Source organism: Cystoisospora suis (genome assembly GCF_002600585.1).
Source record: "Cystoisospora suis strain Wien I chromosome Unknown contig_312, whole genome shotgun sequence".
NCBI classification, from domain to species: Eukaryota; Apicomplexa; class Conoidasida; order Eucoccidiorida; family Sarcocystidae; genus Cystoisospora; species Cystoisospora suis.
Window position 1 is genome coordinate 16,136 of NW_027153113.1, and position 17,501 is coordinate 33,636.

At 47.7% G+C, this 17,501-nt stretch overlaps 3 protein-coding genes across 3 annotated transcripts in view; 2 read left to right on the forward strand and 1 right to left on the reverse strand.

Annotated features, from left to right (window-relative positions):
- CSUI_000826 (protein kinase) overlaps positions 1 to 2,888 on the forward strand; it is a 7,059-nt gene extending 4,171 nt beyond the window's left edge. The window contains exons 4-6 of the mRNA XM_068061033.1: positions 282 to 1,165; positions 2,200 to 2,344; positions 2,833 to 2,888. Coding sequence (XP_067926983.1) covers positions 282 to 1,165; positions 2,200 to 2,344; positions 2,833 to 2,870 — 1,067 coding nt within the window. The 3' untranslated portion in view covers positions 2,871 to 2,888. The remainder of the gene's footprint in view (positions 1 to 281; positions 1,166 to 2,199; positions 2,345 to 2,832) is intronic.
- Positions 2,889 to 3,861: 973 nt separating this feature from the next.
- On the reverse strand, positions 3,862 to 9,605 carry CSUI_000827 (o-acetylserine lyase 2). Its single transcript, XM_068061034.1, has 9 exons — positions 8,764 to 9,605; positions 7,981 to 8,117; positions 7,292 to 7,429; positions 7,015 to 7,058; positions 6,395 to 6,594; positions 5,886 to 5,989; positions 5,353 to 5,461; positions 4,881 to 4,963; positions 3,862 to 4,468 (listed from the first exon to the last, which is right to left on the reverse strand). The coding sequence occupies exons 1-9, from the start codon at positions 9,395 to 9,397 to the stop codon at positions 4,349 to 4,351; spliced, it is 1,569 nt and encodes a 522-aa protein (XP_067926984.1). The 5' UTR covers positions 9,398 to 9,605; the 3' UTR covers positions 3,862 to 4,348.
- A 1,800-nt stretch (positions 9,606 to 11,405) lies between these two features.
- CSUI_000828 (uncharacterized protein) lies at positions 11,406 to 17,301 on the forward strand. The gene is made up of 5 exons (XM_068061035.1): positions 11,406 to 12,955; positions 13,491 to 13,630; positions 14,428 to 14,686; positions 15,401 to 15,518; positions 15,795 to 17,301. Exons 1-5 carry the CDS (start codon positions 12,225 to 12,227, stop codon positions 15,903 to 15,905), a joined length of 1,359 nt encoding a protein of 452 aa, XP_067926985.1. The 5' UTR covers positions 11,406 to 12,224; the 3' UTR covers positions 15,906 to 17,301.
- The last annotated feature ends 200 nt before the right edge of the window (positions 17,302 to 17,501 follow it).

Sequence of the window (17,501 nt, forward strand, 5' to 3'; positions counted from 1 at the left end):
TCGCAGACAAGCAACAAGGAAGAAAGAAGAACTTTCTAAGAAGGAAGGAACAACGGAAGAGAATGCAGGCAAGTAGTAGTCGTAGTAGTAGACTACAGACACTCCTCAATCTTTCTGTGAAGATCTCTTTCTTTCTATTTGTTTCTTCCTTTTCTTCTTTTCTTTCTCTCTTCTTTTCTCTCCTTCTCTCTTTTCTTGCTCCGAATTCTCTTCTTATGCACATCTTGTTCTTTTCTTTTTCTCTTCTTCTTTTCTTTTCCCTTCTTCTTCTACCACTTTAGGAATCGCGAGAGCTGTAGGGAGGTCAATCGCGACAATGCATAATGCGCAGGTCGTTCATGGCGATCTTACGACTTCAAATGTCTTGCTTCGCTCTCCTTCTCTTTCTTCTTCTTCTCCTATATGGTCAGTTGCTCCTCATTCTTCATTTGGGATAATAGAAGACAAAATAGGTAAAGATACACCAGCGGAGTTCGCCGGCTGTACAGGCGAGGTCTCCAAGAAACCTGAAAGAGTGGTCTCTTCATCTTCTCAGGCTCCTTCGCCTTCTTCTTCTTTCTCTTGTTCCATGGGGGATAGTGGCGATAGATACCCTTCAGTTAAAGCAGTGGCAAGAGTTTTACAAGCAGAGAATGCGTATGCTTTAGCAGATATCGTCATGGATGTGGAACGTTCAGAAGATAGAGAGAAGGTAGGAGAGAAGAAGACAGGAAAGGGAGGAGAAGAGATTGACGGAGAGAAGAGCTCTATAGAGAAGATGAAGGGTCAAGAGAAAGAGATTGAGGAGAAAAAGAGAGACAGTGCTGACGGAAAGAAAACAAAGGAAAAAGTGAGGAGGTTGATACAGGAAAAAGCATTGGAGATGGCTATGAAGCTCGTGCAAGAAGTCCAGAAGAAAGACTTGCTAAATGGGGGAACGATCCGGAGTGTATGTACACCTGATCTCAAAGATGACCGTTCTGAGAGAGAGACAGATCATGGTCGAAAAGAAGAAGAAGAAAAAGATATGGAAGAGAGGAAAAACAAGATAGAACAAGAAGAAGATAAGGAAAGGAGAAGCAAGAGCTTGAAAGAGAGTGAAGAGAAAGAAGAAAGCCCAAGTCACCCCTTTCCCTCTGTCTGTTTAATAGATTTTGGTCTTAGCTCCACATCGACTTTACCTGAGGTGAGCTCTACATGATACAGCTGGAGTCTAGGCTTATCTTCTCTCTCTCTTTTTCGCTTTTTCTTTTTCTCACAGAGCTTCTTCAGTGCTTGTCTCCGTCTCTTCTCTAGGAGGTTCTTTCCTAGGAGCTTCTCCGCGCTCTCTTTATGTATGTCATTTTCATCGATGTGTATCTATGTGGTGACCGTGTCTATGTCTTTCTTCCGTGTTGTTCATCTGGAAGAGCATTCTTTCAAGAGGTCCTGGGGTGTCTAGGTGTATAGGGAAGTCTCTCGCTTTCATTTCTCTCTTTCTTTCTCTCTCTCGAGTGTTTCTCTTCTTATAGGGGCAGAGGAAAGGGGTAGACAGAGGTTCCTCGGCTTGTGTGAGGCAGCCTTGCGGATTCCTCTCTCTTTATTATACATACAAGTCAAACTGTGCATGGATAGATAGATAGATAGATAGATTAGAGATAGATAGATCGAAGATAGATAGTCAAGGATAACTGGAGAGACGTAGACACCCCGAAGAGTTGTGTTGGCTAGGTGTCTAGGTCTATTGAGTTGTATAGGCGGTATCTCTGGAGGCGTAGGATGTAGATAGATCGATATAGATGAAGAAGACTGCTTTTCGTTCTTTCTTTCTCTGTCTGGTATCTCATACCTATACGAGGACTTATGCATCCTGAGAAAATTCTCAAGCGATACTTTTCAGAGAAGAGACGCTAAGGCGTTTTTCTTATCGGGTCCAAGATGAGCTTCCTTTTCCTTCATTTCTTATGCTTGTTTCCTCGTACCGATTCTCCGCTTTTCCTTTTCTTTTCACATCTGCCTGACTGATAGACGTACAGAGAGAGAGACTCTTGTCTCTCTCCTCTTGAGATCGGGGTGTATGTACAGTGTATACTGCAGATTATAGTGTGTGACAGATCGTGTATATACAAGTATATAGATATATAACAAAGAGCCAAACGTGAATGGGTCTTGTCTCCTTTCATGTGGCTTTTCATTTCTCTTCTGTCTTCTTTCTTTCTTTCTTTGTCTGTTTCTCAACAGGATAAAGCAGTGGATTTGTTTGTGTTAGAGAGAGCTGTCTCGAGCTCTCATGTCTTGATCTCTAAGCTATTTCTCTCTTCGTTTTTCTCCTCGTACGGCCAAGTAGCCGTCGGCGCCTCCAGTATTCTCTCTCGTCTTGATGCAGGTACTCTCTCTCTCTTTCTCTCTCTTTGCGCCTCGTATGTCTCTCTCTCCTTTTATCTCTTCTCCTCGTCTTTTCTCTCTTCTTCTCTCTCGCAAAGCGCTTTCAACAAGCTCTCCAAATAGATAGGCAGACAGACATAGTAAAGATAGATAGGCAGATCCAAGATAGATAGATAGATACTGTGTATATCTCAACGATAAGCGATGAGAGTAGAGTAGGTTTGAAGTTCGATCACTGCGGACAGGTGCTGAAGTAGCGCCGCCTTATTCCTCGTGTCGCCATGACGTGCATGGGGCTTTTCTTTTCTTCGTTTACTTCCTTTCTCACTCCCCTTCTAGCTCCTGAGACATATGATCCAGAAAGAAAGTGAGATAGGAAAGCACTGGTAGTGTTCTTGCCTAGCCCAAGACGCGAAGAGACTTTGTCGATGGTGAGCTTGACTTGGCTGTGTCGTTTTTCCTGGATGCATGCGCATGCATTGAGTACAGTTCGTCTGCGTGGAAGGAAGCGTCTGATGATCGGCTAATATACAGAAGAGTTGAAGATGTTTACGGCCGAGAGGAAAAATACCTCTTTCTTGGTTAGAAATTGACTTGCCGAAGTTTTGCAATGGAATGCAAAAAGAAGAAAGAGGAGATGACGATGATAAGAAGTAGAAAGTAAAGAAGGTTTTCATCTGTTCGACAGGGGTGCAATGAAAGTCTTTGAAAGAAAATTTCTCTTGTCTGATGGTTGCTTGAATCTCTTTTGCTCACTGCTACTGTCAACTTTGATCGGAAAGGCTTAGTAGATTCTAGAGAGAGAGAGGAGATAGCTGCTACTTCCTCTTTTCTCTATCACTTCTCTCTTGTCCCTTGTTCTGTGAGAGATAAATAACCGAAGGAATGAATCTCCGTCTTTATGACGTCTTTCGTATGGTTGATTTCTGCGCGATTTGTTTTGTTCTATCTTTCTTTACTCTCTTATCAACTTAGCAAGATGACTAGAGAAAGATCTATCTGTCAGTGAATCATGTTAACGTGGAAGAAGAGGGAAAAAATTTTCTCTGTAAGCACTCCTTCGATTTCTACTTATAGAGATAGGATCTCGAAGTCGATTGTCAGATGATACAGGAGACAGAGAGAGATATGAGAAAGAGACATCTCCTCTTCTTCCTGTCTCAACTATAACATGCAGTGCTATCTCGGACTGCCTTCAATACGGTCCGGGCATGTCGAAGAATCTTCCTCTCTGTACACCTAACTTGGACTGCTAGCCACGTCTTCCGAAGATATGAAAGGAATCGCAGCTCGTGATCATTCCTACACCTTATCTCGTCTTTCTGGTACTCTTTACACTTTAAAGAGTGTAAGAAATACAAGGAAGTCGAGTCAAACTGCTATACAAGAAACTTCTTCATCTGCTCCTCTTTCTGATTTCTGCGTGGGGTGCATCTAGACCGAGTAGGAGAACTCTTAGGGTTTAGGTGTCTCAATACGGGGAAACCAAGAGAGGAGCTTCCGACGAAAAATGAATTTGCGTCTGGCGTCAAGAAGGAAGAGTATAGTTGTCATTTAGCATGCAGTCACTTGCAGGCTACAGAGAGAAGATTAAAGATATCAGTAAAGCCAAAGATAGAAAGAGAATCTCACACCCCAAGAAAGGAAAAGAGACAAGCAAGCAGCAGGCTTCCGGAGCCCCCTCTAGATAGGAGGATCGATATCCAAGAAAGAAAGAAAAGGAAGAAGTAGAAAATAGTAGCTAGCCCGCGAATAAAATACCACCAAACTGAACGAAGATAAAAAAGAAAACCTGGTTAGTCTCCGTCCAAACAAGATAGGAAGAACTCGACACATGACGGACATGGACAGCGCTTCACAGCATGTGTTGCTCTTTTCTCTTTATCTACCGGAAGAGAAAGCCGGTGGCAAGACTAAAAGGCCCGACTTCTTTCCTATGATCAGCCATTCTCTTCGGATTCTTATCTCCATTCATTTCTCTCTTCCTGTGTTTCTCGTAACATGATCATACTTTACTGCCGGGTGCAGAGACGTCATTCTCATGTTCTTTCTCTAACTTCTCAACTAGATCACGAGGTGCGTAAGCCGCGTGGACAGCTTCCATAATGGCGCTCCGATCTTGCTCCTGAGAAGAAAGATGCTCAACAAGTCAAACCAGGATGAGAGAGTTTCACGAGCGAAGGAAGAGACACACATAACGAAGAAGACCATCGTATCCTGTCTCTCTGGTGTATGAAGAGACATCCTTGCCATACCAGAAGAACGCAAAGTTCATACTAAGGGAGACGGACCAAGGTAGGAGTGTAAAGAAAGACATTTTGGAAAGCGAAGTGACTCGCCGCTCAATGCATACATATGCTGCTATCGAGGAGTCTCAGTGCCGGTCATCTGTCTCTAAGGCCACGGGATGTCTAGGTGGCTGGTCCTTGTGCATAGAAGAGGCCTTCATGTTTTGGATTATGCAGCAGCAGAGTACCTCCACACGCTCTACGCAATCTAGTCTCTAGAGAGAGTTAGAGGCCTATGTTAAGACTTACCTGATCCTGAAGCATCCGGGGACATGGTAAGCCTTCTTCTTTGAGGAAATTCACATTCCATTGCTTCTTTGCGTACCGAACACCTACAAGTCAAACCAGTGTTTTGGGACACGAGAACGACAGTCGAAATTGAGGATCTTGACTGAGTGAAAACGAAGAAACGGCCCGCGGGGTGACCCTCGGCAAAAAGCACACGGCCGCAATATCTCCAAAAATTGCGAATCTCACGGTTACAGTTTCTCACGCTCGATTTCAAAAGTCCGATGGATTAAAGCGAGAGTTTAGGTGACACCTCCATGCCTAGGGTTACCGAGAATTATTTGGGGAGCCTACGACCTCGAAACTGTAGGGCGTTCCGTCCATTTATCACTGTGTACTGTAACTCTTTTGCGTTCATGAGCTGCATTTCTTGTCAGTCGGGTCTCGTGTCTTAGTCTTGCGGAGGTTCAAAGCATTCACGTCTGGATCTTACCTTGGTCACACAGCACAGTCACAATACGGTGACCGGGACCAAGCCGTTTCCCTAGACGAACAGCAGCAGCTACATTAACTCCGCTGCTCATTCCGACCGCGAGACCTTCCTGCATGCAAGAATTCCCCAGAACAGAGACCAGCAAGCCACTGAGACACAAACACGGGCTAGACTGTCTATGGTGCCCTTCTCAGACAGCGCGAAAAGAAGAAGAAGGTACAGTCTCTTTTGACACATATGCCACGATTTCTCTCTTTGCGTACGGAAGGCAGCAACTAGGTACATCGTTATCTTTTCCGACAGAAACCTGTCTAGATAAAAGGAGCAGCAAACCAGGTGATCGTACTCGTGAGTCTCACCGAACTGTCGATGGCTTGCTTGCCTCTTGATTGCAACCAATCAGACCTCTTCGACTTTGATCGACGGTCTTTCTCGGTGTGACTTTGTCTACACACACATGACTTCTTCCGCTCAAAGGGACGTGGAAATGATCGCTATTCAAGAGATGAAAAAGAAGAATAGATCTATCTTACGTCTTCAAGCAACGAATGGGTCCAGGATAGGGACTCGACGTCAGGGATCTCATAGGCAACATCTGGACGGAAACCTTGCAGCTGGCCAGTAATTCTGCCTTGACCTGTTCGAGTACCCTCACCACAGACAAATAAATGTCATGTCTTCCCGAGAGGCTATCACAGCCTTAAGAAAGCAGCTGTCACAGGATGGCGCTTGTCGGTGAGAAAGTGTTGGAGTGTGACAACCGGACGGCGGCCTTCAAGGAAGAAGGTGAGCGGCGGGCCTTGCCGTGAAAAATAATGTGTGACGATTTAGGAAACCGCCATTCGACTAAGGGACCTGTGGGGGAAGCGACGAACGGTAAGAAATGCTATGTGAGCATCCCTCTGGCCTCACGAAGTAACACAAGGGCACATTCGCATTTCGAAGACCTTCTACAAAGTTGTGAAAGTGCTGCTGGCTAGAGAAAGAAACACCGGCACAATGGGTCGAGACAGATGCTGTAGACAGAAAGCTTGAACTTTACCGATGTTTTCTACGACGGAACTGCCCTCTGCTCTAAGCTGTCCCTCGGTGAAGTATCGGTAGAGGGCAGAACCAGGAACATCGGCTAAAGCAATTTGGATCCCAGGATGCTGCGAGCGAAGAAACGCCGAAACACCCGACACAGTTCCTCCGGTGCCTGCGGACGATACGAAGCCGTCGATACGACCATCCATCTGGTCCCTGAGAAATGACAACAATTACATATTTCAGTAGGGATCAAGTCAATTCGAGTAGTGAGACAGAGACCTTTAGTACAGCGGAGGTTAACCGAAGGGTACCTTCCTGATTAAGCTTGTCAGATCGCATCAGTCGCGAGGAGGTATCGGAGACACACCTCGTTGCCGGATCCTTTACGTGCCTGCTCTACCTGAGTAGTCTGTTCATCTATATTGAGAAGAAGTAGTGATCGTACCGCAACTAAGGGAGAGAAGACGACTTTGTGTCACCGGTGCCTCTCGAAGCTCTGAGAAGAGTATGTTGTCTTGTGGACCACCTTATCAACAAGCCACACAGGGTAGTGAGGGAAAAACCACGAGAACTTTACTGGATGACAGTAGTCTAGATTGATGCTGCTAACCAAAAAGGCCTGTCGAGGCTTACCAGATTTCAGGACCGGTTGTCTCGAAGTGTGACTGTTTGTTTGCCTGCATTAGATTGGTTGACAGGAAACGACGCGTGGGAACATGAAGCATCAGTCGCTCATCGCTATACTACGAGGACTCGACCGACTATAAACTGGCAAACTTTCGGCACTGGGTGAAATTAAGCGCTGGTGCAAGTGTTTCTCTCTAGGCGAGCTGACTTCTGTGACGCTGCAGTGTGCTGCGTTCCCAAGCAGGGCGAAAAGAGAGAAGTCCATTGTGGCATAAATGCTTACCAGGTTGTCGAACTGGCATCCCCAGCACGCATTCAGCACGGATGCAAGGCGCCCAGAGTACGCGACAAAGTGATCGGGATGCCAGACTTTCTGGAAGGGCACCTCGACAACCAAAGCTCCACACACTTTGAGCATCTTCTGTAGAGAAAAACACATAAGCGAGAAGCGCCAGGGGTGGCCTCCTGCACGCCATTTTTTAAAACAGGATGATCAGTGAATGAAGGTGCGAAACTAAACATCCATAGACAGCGTGCGGCAGTCCCTTCAAGACTTATGTTCTGAAATGGTGTTAGACCCTGTTGTGTACACCTCCAGCTGTTAGCTTGGTACAGTCGCCTGTCAATGACTCGCCGACAGACTCTTTCTTGAGTGCGCCAAAGGACTGAGTCGGGGTTTCTTGGCCAACGTTCCCTTACAATACAATGAACTTCACTCGGTTACAGCTGGAAGTGAAAGCTTATCTTGCATCGGAATGTAGCTTACGAGAGGCCGCCCTCTCTACGCTATAACGGACAACAGACACACAACATGCGAACTCGATACGCCTGCCCGCAAATGAGCAAGAGGGGCCGCCCACTGCGAAAGACCGTCCTTCCGTGGTGTCCTCCTCTGCCTAGAGATCACCCGCAGCGTCCGCAGTGCCATACTAAGTCCCGGATGGTCAGCGTTGACCGGAGGGTTTGTCTAACCTTTTTGTCCTCTGTCTGAGTATCCGGAATGACGCACACCACGCGGTAACCACGGGGCTTGGAAGCAAGCGCCAGGCCAATAGCAGTATTGCCTGCGGACCCTTCCACGATCCACTTCTGCGACCCTCCAAGTGTCCCTAAGTGTGACCATGAAACAAAAGAATGAGAGCCTTTACTCGGTAACATGCGGATGCCACCGAAAAAGTAGGACCGGGGTGTATTCGGAAAGAGGCAAGCAGAAAAAGTGGGAACGGGTTCCTGTAGCCGTCTAGACCGTCGAGTCAACTTGCACTGGACAAATGCTCTTGCAGTTTTGCTCGGCACGCTCTGGCTTAACCGCATGACAACTCCCTGTCTCTAAAGAAATGGTATTCATCAGTGAGGACTGCCTTCGAACCAAGAGGCGTCCTGCAATGAAGAATAGCATTCTATTGTTTTTCCTGAATCCACAAAAGCCTCCTGGGATGTCTGGGAAACGCTCCGACTCCGCAAGGGCCACACACAAACGACTGAAGATGGAACAAAAGACAGCCCCGCACTCCAGTAGCCCTCAAGTAGGGTACATGTGCAGAGGTTCTAGAATGCCAGTTGAATATGCCAGCTACACCTGTTTGGTTACTGACCTTGGCCGTAAGACCACATAAGCCCGCATTGCCAAGCCGCAGCGGTTCGTCCAGTCTTGTGGGCTCGCAAGTACAGAAATTTGCTGTTGTGTACATGATTGGGTTCGCAGAGTCCAGGAGGGTACCCTTGCCAGATCGACTCCCGTGACTTAAGACTCACCCTCTCTTTCTGCTTGCTGGAGAATGTATTTCGCGGGACGATCCTTTACGGATCCACCCGGATTATCAAATTCGCATTTTGCGTAAATGTCACACCTCGCCTCCTGACTCGCCTTTCGAAGATAGATAAGTGGTGTCATCCCGACAGCATCGAGAAAGTCTTTGCACACCCGAAGTGCTGGATTTCTGCCGCTTCTTCTCTGCAGCGCCGCGGCAGCAAAGGTTCCTCCTTCCTTAGCCGTGGCAGGAACAGAAGTAGCTTCATTGTCCTTTCCTTCGTTTTCCCTAGTGGGTTTGGGGACACCTTCCTTAGCTACCTGACTGGAACCAGCAGACGCCGCGCTCGCATGTCGTCTTGCTGGCAAGATCGGCGAGCTCTCATAGCGGGGACTGTTCCTTGTGTACAAGTTCTGGCTCGACGGTTTGAAGGAGCACCGAGAAGTATCATGTGGCTGAAGGGTCATCGCCTGGGAAATGACACCATTTTGACCAGCTGTCCTAGCGAAGAGTGGTAAAGCGCTGCTTTTTTGAGAACGTGGCAAAGAACATGCAGATTGGCCTGTGCTGCTACCAGCCCAGCAGCTAGCGTTCGTAGAACGAACTATTCTGCTCCAAGGCAGGTATCTGCTGGCCATTCTCAGAAGTAGGTACAAAGCTCTCCACACTTCCCGACAAGAGATAGGAGATAATCCGCGATTTGCGAGGAAGATGAAACAAGTGGACTCAAAGAGGTATTCAAAAAGCTCAACAAAGCGTACGAGGTAAAAGAATCCCAAGCAGCGTAAGCACAAACGGATGATGACAAATGGCACTCATCAGTCTCCAACGCCGAATGCTAAACTGCAGGTGTCTGAGACGACAGAAATCCAGGAGGCTTAGCGGAACAGGCAGCGCCTCCATTCATCCGCCTTGGAAACCCGGGGAGGTCAGTGAACGGCTCGCTGATCACGAAGGCGCTGGGTTCTAGTGGCCCGGACAAACCTCGAGTGCAGACCTTATCTGCTCCTTTTCCGAAGACGCCTCAGAACATTCATTCGAGTTTCCTATTTCTGATGATTCAGTCTCCTCTCTCTATATGTGGTACTTGCCCGACTGTTAGGCTTGACCACGACTGCATACTCGTGTCTCACTTCACGTGTTTCCTGCCACCTCAAGCGGTGGTCGACAAAAACTGTGCAGCGCTCAGCCGGTGTGGCAGTGCTGGATGCAGGCGGCACTTTTACAGCCTTCGGGGACTCGCACACAAGTGACCGGCCAAGAATTACAGAAGATCAAACAACTGTTACGTTAACTCAGGCGGGGCAGCTGGGGTGAGGTTCAGAGGCAAGGACGCGTCTCTACGCAGTGTCCTTGGAGTGGGTACGTACCCGGTAAGCGGATCTGTGTGTAGGTTTTGGTCGCAGTCCGCTATGTTAGTGGTCCAGTATGGAGACAGCATTAGCAGCTGTGCTGGCTCTTTGAACCTGTTCTTTCCCGGGCCGTGCCCCAGAGCGTTTTTCACGCTCCAAACTTAGCTCTCCCACTGTTTAAGGCGCCCAAAAATGACTGACGTGAACGTGCGAGGATCTTTCAAGGTATGCCAAGTATCTGAGACTCTCGGTGAACTTCGCGATGCTGCCCAGAACGTAGAAAATCTCTTTTAGCGATGGACCAGGGAATGCCATGGGCAGATTTCTTCCGCTGACCTGGCTCATATATCCCTCGCGTGGTGGAGGCCTTGCTAACAAACATGGCTATAAGCAAATGATATCTTCTCACCACCTGAAATACAACAGAATCCTAGGGGGATAGCGTTCTGGGTTGTAAAGGAAATTGACGGCACTGCTACTTGAGCTCCAAAGCGTGTTTGCTCACGGAATGGGCCTGAGCATTACTTGGTAGCAAGTGGCTTTGCCGAAAGCATTGTCTAAACTTCCAAAAACAATCAGAAAAGCCCTTCAGCACACCCAGCGACACACGCTGGTGGCAGGGATAGCTTCTTCGGACGGCTGCAGCATCCGCCTTGTCTTGCGGGGGCGACACAGCGAGACACATCTGTTCTCTACGCACGACGTGCTCTACCAGTGCGAAGAGAGCACACCTGCAGAAGACTGAGGCCAAAAATCAGTACGTGTTTTCCGTTGCTAGACGGAATCGTGAGCTGCACACAGGACTGCGTTGGTTAAGCTGCTCCGCTCTTCACTGCCGACCAATGAAGACACAGACCAGTTGCGCTGTGCCACCTCCGACGTGGCTTACCGGGGCCACATATTCAAGCACTACAGAGTGAAAAGGAAGATCATACATGAGCCTTCCTCTTCAAAAAGAAGAGTAAGGCAAGTTAGACAACTGCATGTGGAAGGGCATATTACTCACGTAAGGAAATGAATCCACCGCCAGTATGCCCCCCCGTTGTCGTACCAGCGTCTTGACTGGAGCCACCAGGAGAGATGCCGTTCTTGGAAAGAAAAGGGTAAGAGTTTTTCTCTCGTTCTGTTTCTTTCCCGTTTTCACTGATTTAGAACAGTACTGCCAGTCCAAACAGTTGCATGCAGGAAGTAACAGCAAGCCTGCCCGGACGGTGAAACGGCTATAGCACAGCCCCGGTATAGCGAGGCAGCTGGCAACCGCTGTCACGAGCGGACCGAGTTCTTCTCTTTTTTCATCGAAAAATTACCCGCCCGGTTTTGTCTTTCAGGAGTGCGTCTATTCTGCCGTTTTCTTGTTTCTTTTTTCTCCGTGCTATGGCGGAGACAATCCACTGTTAGCTGTGTCGGGGCTCGCCCCGTTCTTCCGTTTCTCTTGCCGGCGTCTGGCATGTCTTGTAAAAAGGGCCGACGCGAAGATGACCGACGTAAGGCCCTTATCGATTTCTTTTTCCCCCATTTTGCTGTCTCTCTCCAATCTTGAATACCCCAACCTCTTTCCCATCACGGCACCTAACTCTCCATCCTTTAGACGTGGCATCATTTCTCTCTTTCCCGCTCTCGCTGACCCCGTCTGGGCTTGAGAAGGTTGGACCTTGGTACCAGTCTACCTACCAACGTATAAACGGCCGCGACTCGTTCCTCCTTTTCCTCTCTTGAATCCCCCTCTTCTTGGCCCGACCAAAACTCTCGCCTTCAGTTCTTCGTAACCACTGTGCATAGCTATACTACGTTTGGGTGACGGCTCTCGCGCTGATAGCCCGGGGATATGCTCTTCTCTTCGTGTTTTCTCACGATCACGACTTGCTCTCTGTCACCTCCAGCCTCTTTCGAAGTGGGGTGCCCTCTTCAACTCACTATGAGGGCTAGTTTGTTGTCTTATCGCCTTCGCGCTCTTTATTGTCGCTCTCTCTTGCTCAGACCTACTCTAAAGAGTGAAGCGTAGGCATAAGAGTGACTAAACAGAACAAGTCAAGGAGTTCTTTTGTCCCTGGCCGCAGTGCTTTTCGCCTATGTGCCATCACCTCAAGATGCTTGAAACGTGTTCACCTTCCTTATGTGCTCTAAACAGCACTTTCTCTGTGGTAGTTCTTCTAATTTTTGCCTCTTAATTTGGCCTGGTAATACGTGTCTTCTTGTCCTCCCTGTTCTCATTATGTCATCTCCGCACCCAACGTACCTCTCTCCGGGTGGTGACAGGCGGGATCGCTCTCCAACATATCCAGCTGTACGTACACTTGGCGATGTAACGGAAACCCATCTGGTACCACCCCAGCCTGTTACCCCTCCCCTATCATCGGAAGGCGCCGATTCTATTCCCTCTCCATCTCATCCAGCTGTCCTTGCTTCCTTCCGTTCTCCTCCGATCAGCCATTCTCGTCCAAGTCATGCGAATTCTGAAACAGAGCCCCTTCTTTCTGCAGATGATCCTCGCACAGATCCCAACTATGGTGTCTACATGTCTACCAACACTCCTGGTTCATCTAGCCGCTCTCCCTTGCTTTTGGCTAGTCAGCTCGTCCCTGTGGGTGGACCACCCGAGGAGGCAGCCGCGGCTCTTCTTATGCGCGAAGGAGAACAAGGCTTGAAGAGGGCAGAAGCCTTACTTTGTGTTGCTGGTACAAGCCCCGGTTTACCACAAAGAGATAAGGAAGAAGAGGCGATAGAACAACTCTTCAAAGGGTTCAGGGCTGCGTCTCAGGAGACCAGTAATGCAAAAATCATCGAATGGATATCTCTCTTCTTTGGGATTGCAGCAACTCTTGCTCCCATTCTCCTTGGAAGCTTGTGAGTCTAGAGAGATAAAGGCATTGGTGGATCTCTAGAGAAATAAAGGCCATATAGGCGGATGTCTACTCGTTTTGATCTCTCACTGCTGAGCTCTTCGTCTTGCCCGAGCTGTCCGCAATGTGAAAGATGCCTCAACATCGTTTCATCTCCTATTGTAACTAGGATAAAAGAGCCCTACCGAGTCTTCTTGGGATCTCCTCCCCTGTCACGGGTATTCTCCTAGGCTTGGTCCTACTTCACCACATGCTCCTCCTCATAGGTGTATATACACCTGAAACTCGATACTAAAGACAGTCTTGTTGGGGCCACATAGTGTTATTTGCATACTTCTCCAACAGCTTTCTCATACACAGCATGTAGACAACGATCCTCTCTCTTTCCATACTCGGCGACCTCGACATACACATATGTATATCTATTCCTTTGTACACAGCTCCGATAGAAAACAAGCTAAAGACTCTCTTACACAGAAGCACCCCGCTACTCACCCCGTCGAACATCTGCCGTGGAGTGTGCATCTCTTCTGACGCAGGCGAATCAGCCGGACAGATTTGGCTCCATACAAATTTCTCGTCGCTGCTGTAGGGAGCGAAGCCTTCTTAGCCTATGCCCTTCCTGCTGGTGTAGTCTTGTGGAATCTCTACGCGAACGACAATGAAGAAATCAACAGCCGTAAGAGAAGCTCTTCATTATCTCACTCTGTACATTGCAAGCTGTTCTGATCTCTACCATCTGTTGACTCATGACGGTGTCTTATAGGTGAAGTGCGTGTGTGTGTAATGTGAGACTATAAAACGGTAGGAATACTGCATGCATGTTTGTGCTGGAGAGCCGAAGTGAACGAGAAGATTCTATACCGACCTGAAGGAGGAGAGGTAAAAGAGTTCGATGTGGAAAGTTCACAGAAGGGGGGTACATCGCCCTCAAGTTTCGCCCTCGGACTAGCGGTACTCCTGCACTGATATGTCCTACGGTAGTGAGTGCATCGAGTGTATGTACACCAGAGGGATGCATTAGGAAGTGCATGCATACTTCTCCGAGTTCAAGCCTCGTTTATCTTCTCCGGTCAATCATGCGAACCGCGCATGCATTGAGGCAGGAGAAAGCTTTCAGGCTGGGGCTTCTACACTGAGAAGCAGAGTCTTGGGGTAAGGCGTAAGCAGGGTGGTAGCAGAGCATATGCCGTCGCTCTATCTATATATCTTTGTCCTTAATACCCGTACAGACAGACTCACATCTATTGCCGACTGTATACATGGATTTCCTTGAATAAGATAGACCCAGCAGTGATTTCATTTTATCTGAGACTTCTCACCTTGTTGAGTCTTTTCTATTCTCGTCTAGAAGAGGAAAAGAATAGACAATCCAAGAAAGATAAGAAGAGAAGACAGATACAAAAAGATACCTCGTGTGAAGAGGCTTCTTGATCGTCTTCTTTCTTCCGTTGGCTTGCTTGGTGTCTGGCGCAGCCAAGACCTTGTCTACTAATAATCGAGCAGTTGTCCTAGTGAATATTTCCCGTCTTCTTCTCGCCGTATTTCTCATAGCCGTTTCAGCAGTGAGTTTTCATGCGCACCAAGAAGAAGACGAAGGTGGAGTCGATCCTACAACTGTCAAGCGAACCGTTCTTCTGACTGCAATATGCCAGCTGGCCACGTCGTTTGTCTTTGGACTCCTTGGTGTCTACAAATGGCTTGCTGCTAGACATATCGGACACCCAGCAATGCAGTACGCTGAATCCATCTTTCGTTCTGCTTCTCTCGTTCCTACATCTAAGGGGTTCTCTCCTTCCCGCGAACGACGTCCTTGTCGCTTGTGTCTGCCTGCTTGCTTGCCTGCCACGTGCTTTTCTTCCTTGCTGCATAGAAAGTATCCAGCAGATGATCTACAACAGAATCACTGGTATTAGATGGGGATGGTGTATCTACACTGTTCTATCTCAAGGCGTCACCCCTGTGTCTGCATCATATCAACGGTTTTCGGTTACTCGATTCTCATTCTTTCAGGTGTCTTTAGGTAGACACTTTTTAAGGGACTTCTTCGGCACTCTTTGCTCGTTTACCAACCCCTCTCAAGAAGATGCAGGGTCTTCCCCTTCGCGGAGCCTTTCTTACCAGTCTGTTCAGGTTACTTATCTCTTCTCCGCTATTATACGGGACAGAAATCCTCTTGGGAGATCGTGTAAAGCTTTCTCTCTCGACTGGCATGCTGTAGCGTCTGTTGAAGGTATCAAGTGATGATAGAATGGCACGTATCATTATCTCTGGCGTACCTATGATAGAAGAGAAGGCTTTTTTCTCTCCAGAACCAAGACTATCACGCTTGACTGGATCGCCCTGTCGGTTGAAACAAAGAGATTTGGGAGGTACACGAGTGAGTGAAGTTGGGCTGGTATTCCTCTTTTCCCCCGGTGTATGTATGTACATGTGTTGGTGTATACAGGGCAGACGCCATAACCTGCTTCATAGAGGTGCTTGTGAGTCTTGTGAACGGCTGGGCGCACTTCTACAATTCTGTAGTCTTAGCCAAGGAGGATTCCATTGACGTCATCGCTCGTCAGGTAAGAGGAAGAAAATCTTCTTTTTCGATGGATTCCTTTCTCTGCTTCTCTCTCTTTTCTTGTTTCCCCTGTAGATGAATCTATTCTTTGTTCTTCTTCTCTTCTTTTATACCATGATTTTCTCATTCCCCTTTCCTTTTCTTGAGAATGTTTCGGGGTCGGTCCGAGGGACGGCTGGAGACTCTCTTCAGATCGTGCATGCGGTTGGCGGCTGTCTTACGGGCAAGGTGTGTGGCACAACAGGGTATGAGTGTGTGCATTCTGTTTGTCCTACAGCGCGCGAGACACCTGGAATATTTCGGAATCTCAGCAGCCGTCAGTTTACTTGGCCTATCAGCCTTCGACATGTGTATCTTGATCAGGACGAGCAAGGCACCTGTACGATGATGACCAGCCATAAGAAGAACGATAAGAAAAAGAAGAACAGAATCGCATCCAGAAAAGCAAATCTTTTTTTGTATCGAAATGAGAGTTGAAGAAAACAAAGAAGATCAAAACAGGCAGGGACTGACTGATCGGGGGAACCCAAACCGAGGAGGTATTTTCCTGCTGAAAGTAGAAGAATGATCATGGGGCCTAGGCCCCGAGGAATGAATGGATCTTCCTTGTCTTTCCTTTGAGAGACAAAAATGCAGTCGTCTTCTCTCTTTTCGGCCTTTTCTAGGCGGCGGTTAAATAGCGGGTGACTGAGCCTCCATCCATTCGATCAGTCGTGATGAGGGAAGAAGTGGAAGAGGAAAAAAGGAATGTTACGCCGTTAGGGTTGTTTCATTCTTTTTTCTTTTTCTTTTATGACATGACGATGCTATCTATCTTCTATCCCCATGTATCCTAGAATTTCAAAAAACGTCTTCTATCCGGCAATTCTGCGATACAGATGAACACTGACAAGGGATGGTGTAGGAAAAGTCTCAATCTCCTTGTAGAAAAACACTGACATGATCATACACACGATGGATCTTGTTTTGGCGCTGTATCGGCCACGTCTCTTCTCAAAAGGTTTAAGCTACATACGTTCCGATAATCTCCCGCTTGTTTGTTGTCTCTCTACGTCCCAGTTGAGAGATTCATTCATTTCTTCATTCATCCAGCCACCGTTTTTCGAAGGTTCGGTTGTCCAGAAGCTAGGACTGAGATATTTCATTTGTCTTTCTATTCATTTATCGGAGGGGACTAAAAAAGGGTTTCTACATTCTACGCTTTTGATGTTTGGCGAGGGTGATCATGGGATGTATGACAAGGTTCACCAAGACAAGACGTGGTAGGATAACCGTGGGAGGGAGAGGAAAGACGGATGTAGGCGAATCTCTTCAGCGTGAGCTTCGCAGGCGCGGGTGTTCAGTTCACTGACACCAATCCACAGCGTGGCTTGTGATCTGAAAAAGACCGTAAAAAGTCAAGATGAGAAAGACTACACGGTCGGATATATGCGGTAGGTAACGAGCTTGTGAGTGAAAGAACAGGAGACGACGACAGAGAAGGCAATCAATCAAAAGCCGGGGAGGTGAAGAGAAAGGGCTGATGGTGGATGTTTTCGGGAATGTTGTATCTTTTGCCCGCGTAAGATTACTTCGTTGTTATATGCTTGCTTGTGATTGGCAGAATCAAAGAGAAAAATCGGGCCCTGATAGATTATCAAATGGATTTTCCTTTTTTTTCAATCCGTTACCCTTCTGTGAGCTTTTCCCCGGAAGGGATGTCTGTCGGGATCAGGTTACTACCCCGCTCCGTCTCTACAAAGTAGCCGCCAACAATAACGGCAAAGACAAGGCATGTAAACGACTCAGAAGTGATCCTCCTGCTGAAGCGTTTGCCGGATCTCAGCTGTAGCTATCTAGCTAAGCTGAGTAGTCAGTCAGAAGGAGCAGGCTTGCTTCTCTCCTCGTGTCGCGGTTTCAGGAAGACTTCACACATCGACGTAGTGTGCTTTGAGTTAGCTCAAAGGGCATGTTGCCAGAAGGCAGAAAACCCACTCGAGGAGTC

What these genes read in the sequence shown, in the direction of transcription:
- CSUI_000827 (XM_068061034.1), bottom strand. Translation starts at nt 9,397, where the DNA reads ATGGCCAGCAGATACCTGCCTTGGAGCAGAATAGTTCGTTCTACGAAC. An exon ending in GATGCCAGTTCGACAACCTG is followed by an intron (nt 7,059 to 7,291) that starts GTAAGCATTTAT and finishes AATCTAATGCAG; the next exon opens with GCAAACAAACAGTCACACTT. An exon ending in GACTGTGCTGTGTGACCAAG is followed by an intron (nt 4,964 to 5,352) that starts GTAAGATCCAGA and finishes TTTGACTTGTAG; the next exon opens with GTGTTCGGTACGCAAAGAAG.
- CSUI_000828 (XM_068061035.1), top strand. Translation starts at nt 12,225, where the DNA reads ATGTGCTCTAAACAGCACTTTCTCTGTGGTAGTTCTTCTAATTTTTGC. An exon ending in CAATGAAGAAATCAACAGCC is followed by an intron (nt 13,631 to 14,427) that starts GTAAGAGAAGCT and finishes TGTCTGGCGCAG; the next exon opens with CCAAGACCTTGTCTACTAAT. An exon ending in TTGACGTCATCGCTCGTCAG is followed by an intron (nt 15,519 to 15,794) that starts GTAAGAGGAAGA and finishes TTTGTCCTACAG; the next exon opens with CGCGCGAGACACCTGGAATA.